At 34.7% G+C, this 15,242-nt stretch overlaps 1 protein-coding gene across 1 annotated transcript; it reads left to right on the top strand.

Annotated features, from left to right (window-relative positions):
* Positions 1–9,258: 9,258 nt before the first annotated feature.
* On the top strand, positions 9,259–11,073 carry LOC113343088 (cytochrome P450 71A1-like). Its single transcript, XM_026587396.1, has 2 exons — positions 9,259–10,158; positions 10,385–11,073. Exons 1-2 carry the CDS (start codon positions 9,262–9,264, stop codon positions 11,003–11,005), a joined length of 1,518 nt encoding a protein of 505 aa, XP_026443181.1. The 5' UTR covers positions 9,259–9,261; the 3' UTR covers positions 11,006–11,073.
* Positions 11,074–15,242: the final 4,169 nt, after the last annotated feature.

Here is a 15,242-nt window from a genome sequence, read left to right as displayed (position 1 = left end):
GGAGTACGAGTGGCAAAGAATTCAAGGAATGTTGAAGAACCAAGGAAATAAAGCATGATGGATGAGAAGATTTAAAGTTTATTTATTTTGTAATTCATATGTATAGATAGTTTTGTCACTAAATAGACAAAGGGGGAGATTGTTAGAGCATTGCTCAGTCGAACTCGCAAGCATTGTTATCTCAAGCTTGTTTGTCAAGTTTAGGTGATAAAAACTATAAGTCTTGATTTCTAGTCTACTTACAGCTATGTATTAGATTAAGATAGAAGGTGTAGTTGAGCTTTATACTTCAAGGCGTTCATCGATTGAAGACGAACATCTACTGAGGAGAGCTTGGAGGAACTTCATCAACAAAAGGTATGTGGAGACTAAAACTTATCTATCACCCAGAAGTCTATTATATTATATCTCCTAATGAGACTAAGTCGTATAGATATATAGACTTTATATTATACACATTTGATATTTCGAGCTGAGTTTAACTCGGTTATCTATTTCTCGAAATATGTGTTGGAAGCTTTTTGCTTTAGCTACGTTCATCATACTCTTGACGAGTTTAGTTGGAAACAATTTATTTGTTGGAAACTAAATAATAAGTCAAAAGATGATCATGTGAAAATCGCATTGAAACACCTTACATGATTTGTGTGAGACAATCATTTGATGTCGACTCGGAATTTTTCGTATTGATCAGTCAATCACTTGAAAATTACTTATAAGCTAATAGTTTGTGTGAAACAACTATTATCGTCTTCTAAGGATGTTTCAATGATTGAAATGGGAGTTCAGAACAAATTAACCTTTGTTTGGATAAAATACAATATGCAAACTGTTGTGGTATAATTCAGGTCCCGAAACCTTGTTTGCATACCGGTATGCAAACAGTTTTAACTGTTAAAGTGTGGGAACCAAGTTTGCATACCAGTATGCGAACGATTCTACCTGAGTTAAGGTCCGGGACAACAATATGCATACCGGTTTGCAAATTGCTAGACAAGACCAAAGTTCGGAACCTATAGTTTATGTACCCGTTTGCAAGCTTAGTGGTTAAAGTTCTAAAATCGGTTAAGTATGTTTTCATACTCATAAAACAAATACATTTATGAATTAAGGAATGCAATCTTTGCAAACCGTGGATTAATTTTCATGAATTGATTCTGATGAATCAATCCGATTTTGATTAAATTGGTTCATATTTATTTCTGTGAAATAGTGAACAATTGAACAACTCTATTTGAAACACAATTAGAAATTAGATTCATTTGATTTTCTTTCATGTTTGAATGTTTGATTATTCATCATATTTGATCTATAAGTGTTAGATGAATGCGGTTAATCCAAAAGTGTTCATATGGATAACTTCGATTAACCATTATTTAGCCAACTAAATATACACGTTTAGGTATGTTACCCATATCTAAATGAAAGTATGTCTCATTTGTGTGTAACAAGCTAAGACCATCTAACGGTGGAGAGATATAACTTTGGTTTTAAGCAGACTTAGCTTGAATCTTAAATCAGGTTTTCATCTAACGGTGAATATTGAATACGTTGTTACTAAGCTATCTTAGCTTTGATTGAAAGCAAACCTTGATTTGAAAGACTATATAAGGGAGAACTCTAGCAACTGAAAAACCTAATCGCACTTTCCTGTGTCCTAGTTGGGATTAGAGTTGATTCTCCTTTAACCTAGGTTTTTCCAAAACCTTTATAGGTTAACGACTTGAAGACTTCATTTGGGATTCGTGAAGCCAGATCCAACTATTTTCTATGTAGTTGCATGATCTGATATTACTTGTTCTATCGTATTGAGTATTATCTTATTTGTAGGAGACATATTTTTTTATAAGTCTTCGAGTTTTGATCGTAGAAACTCTTAGTTGTGGGTATGATCGGCTAAGGGAATCAAGTACGTAGAGTCCTGGTGGGTTCAGATGCTTAAGGAACGAATTGTACCTTAATCGGTGTGGGACTTGGTTAGGGCTCAACTACATTCTAGTCCGAAGTTAACTTGTAGTAGGCTAGTGTCTGTAGCGGCTTAATATAGTGTGGTGTTCAAATCTAGACTAGGTCCGGGGTTATTCTGCCTTTGCGGTTTCCTCGTTAAGAAAACCTCCGGTAGTATATGTTATTTTTTTTCTGCATTATATTTTATATAATTGAAATATCACAGGTTGTGTGTAATTCAATCAATTGGTAAATCCAACCTTTGGTTGTTGATATAAATTGATTGACACTTGGGCATTGGTCTTTGGTACCGTCCAAGTTATTTTTCATATCAATCGGGATCACAGATTTCTTTCTGTTTGATTGTAGATTGTATTGAGAAATTGCGATATGATTCATTAGTATATTTCTTGATTGAGCTCGCTTTATAAGCTGGTGCTCTCGGAATTATATTAAATTTAGTCCATACAGATTTTCGAACGAATTATTGGGTGTGGTTGTTATACCCTATTTTTCAGTAGGATTCAGACTTAAATTACTTGCCGTGGGCGTGTTTGAGAAGCTGAAAAAGAGGCATATGCCTTAGGTGAGGCTTATGCCTAAGCCTTTTGATCGTACAAGGCGCTAAACTGGGCTTACATTGCTCAGAGAAATTTTAAGGTCGTCTAGGGATTTACTCTATAGAATTTGAGTCTCTTTCAGTTCGTTGAACTGGTAGCGAGGCTAACAATGTATTTTGTCCTTATTAGGGCGTTTCAATAAGGCCTACGGAATATTTTTGTTTGACCAGCGTATCTCGCATTGATGTGCTAAGAGTCAATTGTGACCATATAATGGGGGATATAAGACCAATATATATCAAGAGGATGTTTTAGAAGTCTTTCATGAGGCCAGGAGGCAGAATGGTCAGTGTATCTCGCAGGAAAGTTTCTCACGAGGCTCTGGTAAGAAGAGTTGTGGCCAAGAATAGATATGACCAGTTGTATCTCGCTGGAATGTACTCGGAATCAGTCCCTGATCTCAGATAGGGGCGAATATCGTACTTACCGGAGACATTAAGTCTCCGCTCATGGTTATGAGTCAGCCGTGGACGTCTGATTATTCTTCAGAGCTACAAGATCAGCGTGTCTTGAGGGGACGTGTGCTAAGAAATGTGGCATCATGACCAGCATGTTTCACAAGGACGTATGCTAGAAATCATGTCCACAGGTGCCTTGTAGACCAAGGGATGAGTCTCCTTTGTGAGAGTTGGTTTTGATCTATGAGAACTAAATTGCGTCTTTCTGAAACGAGGACTAAAGCTAAGGTTGAGCTTTTTTTTTGCCACCAGGACAGAGGTTAGGACCGAACTCGTCTTTTAGCAATCAGGGCTGAAATTTTCCTTTTCATAGCTAGTGCTGAAGTCGGGGATATGATTGTGTTTTGGTGACGAGGGCTGTAGTCAGGGCTGAACTTGACTTTTAACGACGAGGGCTACAGTCGGGGCTGAACTTGGTCTTTTGACAGCGAGGACTTAGGTTTAGGCTGAGTCTAGACTTCATTTTTTAGGAGATGAAGGCTGAGGTCAAGGCCGAACTTCATATTTTAGTGACGAGGGCGGAGATCGAGGTCAAACTTCGTCTTTTAGTGATGAGAGCTTTATCCTATCCTCAAAAACTTCTTTATGTGCTGAGCCTCATCATTTGAACTCCATTTTCATCGTGGACATTGAGGGAGATTACTAATAATTGTTTGTGCCCTAATATATAAAATTACCATTATACCCTTAGTCTTAACATTTACCCAAAATGATCATTTTAGCCTTCACTCAAATTTCACCATCTACACCTAGTCTAGCTATAGATATGCATTCATGGTCATTTAGTAGCGCTCCTAAGAAAACATTCATGCAATCATATATGACAATTACGAATAATTGAACAAAAACGATAATGATTTGATTAAGATAACATATTTATCGTATCTGATCACATCCTTGACCAATATGAAAGGTTTAACTACTTGAAAAATAACAAAGGAAAAATATCATAAACCCTTAATTCAGTTAAGAGAAATTCCAAAATCACCAAAATATGCCTTATTTCCTTGTTCTCTCAAAAAGTGTGATCAAGGATAAAAATATCTCTTATACTATCTTCGTTTTGGAAAAGAGATATCAATTCTATTTGTCCTATTTTTGGACTAAAATGAAAAATGTAGTTGCAAGAAATCCCACAACTAACACCCCAATACTAATTTCTAGATCTAATCATATAAGTCTTCTAATTATCAGTATAAGTGCAAGAAACATAAATAGACACGAGATTTACGTGGTTCGATCAATGTGATCTACATCCACGGGGTTAGGGTTCACTATGATTGTTGAAATTACATATGGATTACATGGAGACTCCATTAATGAGTGTTTGGAGCTCTCTTTTGTTGAAGAAGATGATAAATAAAATAATAATGATCCCATCTCTCTCTCTCTCCTGCCTTTCTCTTTATATATGTATTTACATAGTGGATGACAGCTAAGGGATCCTTTATTTTCGGAATCTCTATGTGATACATTCGCATGTACACTCACTCATTCTCGCAAAGACTATACTTCACATAGATCTTCACACTTTACTCGTGACTTTGCTGACATCATCAGGTGCGTCATCTCAACCTTGATGTGTGCGATCTCCCTCGTTTAAGTTATATAGTCTTCACCTCGCATGCTTACTAACATGTGCGATATTTTACTCCTACATTTTGCCTCTTTGTTCTTGAATATCGCTTGAAGAGTGATTTTTAAGGAAAAATCCACCTTGTTGTAGTTGTTGGTGCGAGATGCGTGATGTTGGAGTAGTCTTTGATCTTTGTTGATGAAGGAACTACGTGAAAGAACACTTTTTCTTGAAAAGTACGTACTTGCCTCTATTCTTTTGTGAAGTTCTGGATCTTTGAGAAGTATATATGAAGTATCATTCCTTGAAGTATGCGAAGTATGAAGTATCCTTGAAGAATTATAAGAAATACTAATCCTCGAAATATAAGAAGTATCCGTCTTTGCATACGAATAAGAAGTATTATGAACTAATCATGCGAAACTATTGCTCCATGTTCTTTGCCTCATGCTATGCTGTAATGAAAATAAGAATGTAGATTAGTATTCAACATTTATTTTTTCAAAAATTTTCATTTATGTGTAAGTTCAAATCGTTTTTGTTTGTTTTGATTTCCTTTGAATGACTTGTTTCGTCTCATTTGATAAATATATTCCATGGAAATGATCCTAATGAGGTCTTATGCAGCCTTTGTAAAGGTCTTACTTGCCTGTCCGTGAGGTCTTATTTTCCCCCCTACTTCTCTCCATGTTAAATACCATATCATTTGAAGCAAAACAAATATTCAAGAGAAATCTTAAAAATTGATATATGCGAGATTTTTCTCGAATTTTTGTAATTATGAAATCTCTGTAATTGTGCGATTGTATCGCGTTTTGTAAACCAAATCAAAAATCTTTTATTTTCTATAAAAGTAAAATGTTTTAAGAAAGTGGTACTTAGATTTTATGCGAGTTGCTGTTGAAATGTATGAACGTTGCACAACAAAAAGAAGTGTGAGAAGTGAGACTTGAACATCTTGACCTGCCTCTGGCATTTTCTCGCACCATACCAACTGTTCAAGCATCTCATTCGAAATAATCAAAAACCAACTGTGTGATAGGAAATTCTATATAAATTTCGCATAAAAAAAACAAATGTGCGAGAGGCAAGAATCGATCCCATGACCTGCTCCTTGCGAAGTACCGCACTGACCAACTGTGTTGATTCTCTTCTGTACGAAATTACTGTGCGAAGTAACCAAAGATCGTGCGAACTAATAAAAGAACAAGTGTGCGAACCCTCTCATGCGAAAAACTAGACCAAGTGTGCGAACCATGCTAAACCTCTGCGAAGTAATCAAAGACCAACTACTCCTCTACTCTGCGAGATAACTGTGCGAAGATGAAAAAATATGCGAGTGTTGGGATTCGATCACACGACCACGAACGCACACGCTGCTGCCTTAACAAATTGTTCAAGCACCTCTATGAAGTAAACACTTAATGTTTTTCTGTTGTTCTTTTATTCTCCCTTGGAGATGAGAAAAAATGAAAAATATGTATGTGAGCGAATTCGAGCCCGTGACCTATTACTTGTTCGCTCAACCTTGAACTATTTATGCGGGTTTCTGTTTGTGACAGAAACCACAGCTTCTGCCTCTTATCTTTATCTTCGCATTCCTTTGTTTCCTTCCAAGGTTTGCCTCTTGTTTTTTCTCCTGAACATGAAAATCTTCAATTAAAACTTCCATTTTCTCCTCGAAACTTTGGTTTTTTCTTCTGAATTTTGTAGATCTGGTAAGATTTCTTGCAGGTAGGATAAAATCCTTTACTCCTTCATGTTTCTAACGCCAAAATGTAGTTGCATCATAATAAAAGACCAACATCTCCTCTACTCTGCGAGATAACTGTGCGAAAATGAAAAAATATGTGTGTGTTAGGATTCGATCACGCGACCATGAACATACACGGTGCTTCCTTAACCAACTGTTCAAGCACCTTCGTGCAAAATAAAGGTATAACATCTTTTACTTATTATATTATTCGCACTTGGAGAAACCCTGGTAAAAATATGAGTAAGGTGGGAGGATTCGAACATGCGCCTCTGGAAATGGGAAGAAAATGAAAAATATGTATGTGCGCAAATTCGAACCCGTGACCAATTGCTTGTTCGCTCAACCTTGAACCATCTGTGCGAATTTCTGTTTGTGACAGAAATCACAGCTTCTTCCTCTTATCTTTATCTTCGCATTCCTTTGTTTCCTCCAAAGGTTTACCTCTTGTTTTTTCTCTTGAACATGAAAATATTCAATTGAAACTTCCATTTTCTCCACGAACTTTGGCTTTTTCTTCTGAATTTTGTAGATATGGTAAGATTTATTGCAGGTAGGATAAAATCTTTTATTCTCTCCCTGTTTCTAGCGCCAAATTGTAGTTGCAGGAAATCCCACAACTAACGCCCAATTAACAATTTCTATATCTAAACTTATTTAACATGAAAATGAAGATAAAAGTGATGAAAATGTAAAATAAGACACAATACTAATTTCTAGATCAAATCAAATAAGTCTTCTAATTATCAATATAAGTGCAAGAAACATAAATAGACACGAGATTTACGTGGTTCGATCAATGTGATCTACATCCACGGGGTTAGGGTTCACTATGATTGTTGAAATTACATCTGGATTACATGGAGACCCCATTAATGAGTGTTTGGAGCTCTCTTTTAGGAAAGAAGATGATAAAGAAAATAATAATGATCCCCCCTCTCTCTCCTGCCTTTCTCTTTATATATGTATTTACATAGTGGATGACAGCTAAGAGATCCTTTATTTTCGGAATCTCTATGTGATACACTCGCTCTTGTACACTCACTCGTTCTCGCACAGACTATACTTCGCATAGATCTTCACACTTACTCGTGACTTTGCTGACATCATCTGGTGCGTCATCTCAACCTTCATGTGTGCGATCTCCCTCGTTTAAATTATATAGTCTTCACTTCGCATGCTTACTAACATGTGCGATATTTCACTCCTACAAAAAAAATGGTCTTGTCCAAAAATGAATGGATTATTATATAGAGCTTCTCCAATGGTGAATGTGGATGTTTCATATGTGGCATCATTTTTAAGACGTTCTTTGAATATAAAATCCTAAATATTAGGAAAAATAAAGTTTTATCTCCAACCCATAAAATTTTATATTATTCTTTTACTTATTTGTGGGCATATAATTGGTTAAAATCATTTCGATTTGTTAACTTTCATTCCCGCGGGAGGAAAAACTAGCAGTTACTATGATAGTCCACAGTTTACTGAATCTCAAAAAAAGAACCGGCCTGCAGGATGGGTGATTACTGCAAGAGAATCACCAAAATATCATGCTTTCTTTTAAGTTGTTTTGGGAGTCACAAAGATCAAAAAAGATATTCTTGATCGAAAAGATTTATCTATGCCGACGTGTCGAGACTAATGGCCAATGAGCGCAGAGAATTTGAGAGTCAGAAATCATTTTTGAAAATTTAATGCATTGATTTTCATCCAAAAATATGGACAAGTATCATTTAAGATAAAAGATGACAAGGTTCACGCATTTGCCTTACCCACTTAGCTTAATGGGGTCGAGATCCCATGTCCCCTTCTTCCATGTGCCCTCGTGTCTCTCCTATAATGTATCAACACGTGTATCTTATTTACTTCCCATATTTTCTACAGTTTGAAGATTTTGTTATTTTAAGAAACAATAGCGGAAAGATAAAATACTTTCCTTTGTTGGCGCTAAGAGAATCAAATTCCTTCTCAATATTAATTTTTTTAACAAGTTCATCTTTTCTTAATTGTATGAGATACATCAGTGAGTTGCAGTACGTTAACAAAATAAACCCAAGCTTAAAATAAAATTTGATTTGATTTTTGTATTTTGTCGAAGGTATTAGTAGTAGTCCATCATTCATGTAGAATAAAATTTTGATGATGTTGTTTTAGAAAATGATACGATTACCCCATCTACCTCAGCTTACTGGGCATGGAGTATTAAAACATGATCGTAACGAACATGGGATATTAAGAGATAATCCTTCAAACTCATGCTTGCGATCATCAACTAGCCTTCAAACCAAGTGGGATTGATATTCAATCCTTCCCTTCTCCAAACATTACTGGAATTTGTGCTTTGCTTATTCTCGAGCGAATTGATTTATCACTGCATTTGACTCTTAATTAGAATTAGCATCTAAAGAAATTCTGAAATCTATGTTCTTACCAAAATCCAGCTTGCGTTATGCTTGACGATCATTTGGCACATGAATAGTTTTTATTTTTAATCGTTCATGATTTATGAACTGTGTTGATTTTTCCTTTCAACAGAAAACATTGTTGATTAACAAGTAGATATTAGGTTCAGATTTGGTTTAACGCCAACAAAGGAAAGTGATTATCTTTCGGCTTTCATTTCTCAAAATAATGAGATTTTCTAACAGTAAGAATTATGGGAATTAAAGAAGAGACACGTGTCGATACATTATAGGAAGGGACATGAGGGCACAAGGAAGAAGGGGACATGGGATCTGGACCCAGCTTAATGATAAAAATTATGGTAACAAATCTTTTGATATTAATACATTAATTAGTACAATCTTGGTAAGTAGCTAAATTAATTATTAAAAAAAATGAAATATAATACTTGTTGTTTGTTAATGAGAAAGCCCATTGTTCAAAAAAAAAATATATGCAGCCATGTTGTTTCATCCCATCATGCTTCCATTGCTAACTCTTCTCTTTTCCTATGTCATTTTCTGCATCCTAAGGAAACTTAGATCAAACCCGAAGCTCAAATTACCGCCTTCCCCGCCTCGGATTCCGATCATCGGGAATTTTCATCAAATAACTCCTCTATTTCACCAATTCCTTCATCAAATGAGTTTGAAATACGGTCCACTGGTGCTCTTCAAATTTGGCAGCAAGCCAACTCTTGTTGTTTCATCCGCAGAGGCAACTTCTGATATTCTGAAGACCCATGACATTATTTTCGCAGATAGATTCCCTGCAAAAGCTTTTAAAATTCTCTTTTTCGGTGGAAATGATATAATTATGTCTCCGTATAATGAGCAATGGAAACAACTAAGGAAGTTTTGTGTTGTTGAGCTGTTGAGTCCAAAGAGGGTCAATTCTTTCAAGCATATAAGAGAAGAGGAAGTTGATAAAATGATTCAAAACATAGCTCGCGAGCGGGGCGGCGTCGTTAATCTGACCGAGACAGTGTTTACGGTGTTAAACGCCATAGTATTCAGGTGTTCTCTCGGAGATAATTTTAACAAGGAATATACTGACGGATTTATTGAGTTGATAGAGAAAGCAAATTCATTGGCAGGTGCATTCAGTTTCGGAGATTTCTTTCCATGGCTTCAATGGTTAGATATAGTCAGTGGATTTGATGCAAAACTGAGAAATGCCGCTAAAGAATTAAATATTTTCTTTGATCAGATTATCGACGATAGCATCCGTATAAGTTCGCAAGTAGATCATAGTCATCATGACAAAGACGAAAAGAAAAGCTTCAAAGAAATACTTATATCTCACGCTGGAAAGAATAACTCCAGTTTCACCAGAGAGTGCATGAAAGGATTAATTATGGTATGTCAACTTCTCTTTATGCCTCTATATATTTGCATGTCTCTATCTCAGAACTTCGATAAATTAATCTCCGATAAATTAATAACTTAGCTAAAATAATAAATTTCTCTTGTCCAACTGGGTTTGCGTAAGCTAAATCTTGTCTCCATAAATTGATTATTTCGTTGAAATAATAGTAATAAAATTGTTCCGGGACTATTAATTTATCGAAGTTTTTCTGTAACAGGACATGTTTGTTGGCGGAATTGATACATCAGCAACTGTCGTGGATTGGGCTATGGCAGAGCTTATAAAGAATCCAAAACTGATGAAGAAAGCACAAGAAGAGGTAAGAAGAGTGGTTGGAAACAAAACTAACAAGGTGGAAGAACACCATATTAATCAAATGGACTACTTGAAATGCATCGTTAAAGAGACGCTAAGAATGCATCCGCCTATACCAACATATTCAAGGAGGTCTTCAGGCAGTGCAAAAATAGGTGGCTGTGATATTCCACCAAACATGGAAGTTTTCATCAATGTGTGGACATTTCAAAGAGACCCCAAATTATGGGATGAAGCAGAGGAGTTCCGTCCAGAGAGATTCATAAACAATCCCATCGATTTTAAAGGTCAGGATTTTCAGTTTATTCCATTTGGGTCTGGAAGAAGAGGGTGTCCTGGCATGTCATTTGGCCTTGCAGTCGTAGAACTTGTCCTTGCTAACCTCTTGTTCGCATTCGACTGGGAATTGCCTGGTGGTGCTAGTAGTGAGGAATTAGACATGGATGAAAAAGCTGGTTTCACTATTATGAGGAGGACACCAATACAGGTTGTTCCAGTACCGTTCTGTGCAACTTTTTCTTGATCCTCCATGAATGCAAACCTATTACAATAATATGTTATGGTGATAAATTAGATATTTTGAAATATCAATACCTTATTACTTTTTTTGTTATATCTTTTTAGCAAATTCGGGAGAGAATTTATTTAATATTGTATGAAAATAGAGAACAAAAACTAGAGGGGAAAGAACCTAACCCCCAAGAAGGAGAGAAGAGCAAAGAAGATCAATAAAAATACAAAAAATTTAGCAAAGAAGATAAAGGTACAAATTTTAAATTTTTTCATAGAGGTTGGTACGTAGCCAATATTGGACAAGGGCTTGTTGGACCAAAATATGGACGTTTTTTTGGGCACCATGGAAATTTCGAAGAGGACCATCTTCTTTTTTTTGATAAGTATTTAGAAGTAAAACTCAACACCCCTTATCCGTATATTTTGGTAAATGGCCAAAATGCCCTTAAAAGTGAAAAAAATAAACAACAAAAAAATAATTTTTTATAAAAACATTTTTCTCTAATTTTTTTTAAAAATAAAATAAAACGTAAACAATTAGTTTTAATTTCATTTTTCCATTTTTTTTAGATTTGACTTTTTAAAGAATGCGCAATCGGAGGATATGGAAAATGACAAAACAAGATTTAAATAGTAAATCCAGGCCACCCATATCCGGGTAATTTATATAATTTCTAATCTAGTCTTCAATAATCATGTTTACTGGTTAAATATAATTAGTTAAGTTAATATATTAGTTTGATAATCGTTAGAATAAATCATTTCCATTGAATTTGTTGATGCAACGATATTAAATTAAGATATTTATGATCGTGAAAGTTTAGGTGAAGAACCAACTCAGGAAAGTAAACAAGTTGAGCTGAACATACAAGTGCTACAATTACTCATGTATATGCATTAATGTATTCAAATTTGATTTTTTTTATTCATTGAATTCGTCCTTAGTACGCCTGAAAAACTCAGTGCCAGCAGGGACCAAATCGACATGATATTCATACTTTCACCGTGCCGGCGTACAATATTCCCCAATTTTGAATTGTAAGTACACATCCGGCACAGAAAGTTCATTATCATGCTGCTAATAGTTCTGGCACATGGTGCAAGATTTTCTGCATGTTTTTGTCCTCAAATCGACACCGTATACTTGGGAATCGACCATGCCGACGCTAGATATCGGCATGGTATTCAAACTAAAAACCATGTCGGTACTACATATCAGCATGGTATTCAAACTAAAAAAAATATCGACACAAGATATCCACAGGGTATTCAAATGGAAAACAATGCCGACACAAAGTATCAGCATGGTATTCAAACTAAGACGGTGCCGGTAGAGGAAATCAACATGGCATTCATCATGAACACAATGCCGGCACAAGAAAAGTTAAGTTTATGATTCTAACCCAAACCATAAAGTTTGGGTTAGAATATTCTAAAATCAAAATCATAAAGTTTCAGTTTATGATTCAGTTCATGAACTTGGAAGGGTTTGATTTTGATTTCTCTAGACTAAACTTACACAAAAGAGTGGATATAGATTTTGATTTTAGGTTTTAGTTTTATGTTTTTAAAGGGTAATTTAGTATTTTTCGCTCCCAAAAAACACCCCTTAGCAACCACTATTGGATGGGGTTAGTAATTTATATCCCCCGATTATTTTTGGTATCCCCCAATTGCGCGTTTTTCTTTTAAATATTTTACTAAAATATTAATTATTTTTTTAATCCGATAAACAAAATGTTAAGACTCGTACAAAACTTTGGTTGGTAGCCTGGTAACAAGCTGAGTTCCAATACCTTTTTGAATAGCTACACACAATGAATAGCTACGTACACCCAATCTGTGAAAAATAAAACTGCCTACACCACTAGTAGCATCATTACAAACCAAAAAACAATTTTTCAAACGCTTAAAAATTATTTTATTTAAAAAAAAATCAATTTGTTTTATGAAATAAAATTAACATTAAAAAATGTTACTAAAAAAAATATAATTTTTAAATTTTTTTTAAAGAAGTTAAATTAAATTAAAATTAAATCACAAACTAAACCAAAATCAAAATAAATTAAAATAAAAATTAAATTAATATAAAATGGTTTAATTAAAATAAAAATAAAAATAAAAATAAAAAATAGAATATTATTTATTTAAAGGGTAATTTGGTCATTTCTTGTAATTAGGATACCCCTTATCTTAGTAGAATGGATGGTCTAAGTCTTTCATGGTCTCCCATAAAAAGGAGAGGTGCCTAAAAAATCATTACAAAATACCCACTACCATGTAGTCTAATAAGCCCAAAAATTATAAAAAAAAATATAAAAAGCATCTTGCACCCCTCTTAAAATCTGAAGTGAATTAAACTTGTTTCTGCGTTTTGCATTTGCATACCGTATAACAAACACAAAAGATGAAAAAGATTGTTGATGTCAATATACCACCATGAAATTTTGATATTGATAAACGCGATTTTCAATGAAGGGAATACCTCTGAAGAAGAAGCTAGGCTTCAAAACCTGAATTCTGTTTGAGAAAACCTTCGAATGGCTGATGAAGATTATTTGTGAGTTTGATCACAAAGTGTCTGAAATTGTTAATGCATCTTTTGCATTGGGTAAGACTATTCCTGAAAAGGACATTGTGATGAAAATTCTCAGGTCTCTGTCAGCTAGATACGATTCTAAGAAACACGACATCGTTGAAGGAAATAACCTTGATACTCTTTCCAGAAATATTCTTGTTAGGAAGTTAAAGATATTTGATCATGAGCATACATCCAAGTCTGGAAAGGATATTGCTTTCAAAGCACAAAAAAACACTAAATTACTTGATAAAAGTAAAAGTGTAGGTTACTCTGTGGATGATCCTATTGAGACTGATTCTTCAGATGAGGATCTCGACAATTCAGTCTCTCTGATCATAAGACAATTTATAGACTTTCTTTTGAAAAAAAGGTAAGCAGTTCACCAGAGATAAACCCAGATCATCAGTTAAACTTCATGATCATGTCCCTCCTAAAAACAAGGACACTGTCGACACTGATGATGAAGATATGCCATTGTGCTTCAAGTGTAAAGGTTTTGGTCATTTTGCAAATGAGTGTCAAAATCGTAGAATATACAATGGTAACAAAGGTCTTGTTGCAACTCTTGATGAAATGTCGGATTACTTTGATTCAAATGAAGATGAAAAATCAAGTGTTGCACTCCTTGGAGAAAATATTAATTTTGATAATTGTAGCAATACGTACATCAATCTTGATATTGTTCCTTGAGAAACTTCTTCGACCACTTTGGAGGATAAAATGAATATTACTCTTTCTACTGAAAATTCTAGCTCACATGTTTCACGTAATTCAATTTGTTTAGCAGCATGCTCGGCTATGATACCTGAACTGTCCTCCACATTCACGTGTTCTTATTGTACTTTGAAGGGTCATGAACTCTCAAATTTTTTCAAGTACAAACATAAAATAAGATATGTCAACAAACTTCAACGGAGAGCAAGTCGATTAGCAAACAAACTTAAACTTGTTCTGAAGTCGAATCCATCTGAGGTATGTAAACTTAAGTCATCTCCGAAGAAGTTAATTTCTAAAGAAAAAATTATACCTATACAGAAAAGAACTAGGTCTAAACATTCTATGAAAAAGGGAATTGAGATTTCCATACAAGAATCACATGGTGAACAAATTATTGTTCACCCCAACACATTCTAATTGTGTTGAAAGTGTATTTTGTCTCATATGCCTGAATTCAAAGAGACAAGAAGTCATGCACAATTAGGTTTTAGGAAAAGAATTTTTTTTGTTTTGTTTTATTGTTGGAATTATGTTGACCATTTCATGGTATTGAAAAGGTTTACCCTGTTTGATTGGTAAAAGAGGGTTAAAACTGACAATTCTACCTTTTTTTAGGGTTGAGAGTTGTTCGTACGTGAATCCTACTTACTCTGTATATAGGTTTCGTAACCTTACATTCCTTTTTCCTTATCTGAAAACTCTTTTTATCAAAAGATTGCATGTGGAGATAGTTTTGTGTAGTTCTCTCACAACCCCATATTTGAATGGAGACTCCAAGCATCATATTTTCTAATGGAAAAGATGTTAATATGATTGTTAAGACATCAATCATGAAAAACAAAGGTAAATCTCATTCCTCTACAACTTTGAAGAGAAAAAGGAAGAATATGAAGAAACTAAGGGCCAACCCCTCAAATCTTCAGAAGTTCTCTGGTGTTCTTGAAGAGCT

The sequence above is a fragment of the Papaver somniferum genome, unplaced genomic scaffold (genome assembly GCF_003573695.1).
Source record: "Papaver somniferum cultivar HN1 unplaced genomic scaffold, ASM357369v1 unplaced-scaffold_54, whole genome shotgun sequence".
NCBI lineage: Eukaryota > Viridiplantae > Streptophyta > Magnoliopsida > Ranunculales > Papaveraceae > Papaver > Papaver somniferum.
This window is presented reverse-complemented; position numbering and strand designations above follow the sequence as displayed.

Coding starts and splice junctions, on each gene's coding strand:
- LOC113343088 (XM_026587396.1), top strand. CDS start 9,262: ATGTTGTTTCATCCCATCATGCTTCCATTGCTAACTCTTCTCTTTTCC. Junction 10,159..10,384: donor GCATGAAAGGATTAATTATG/GTATGTCAACTT, acceptor TTTCTGTAACAG/GACATGTTTGTTGGCGGAAT.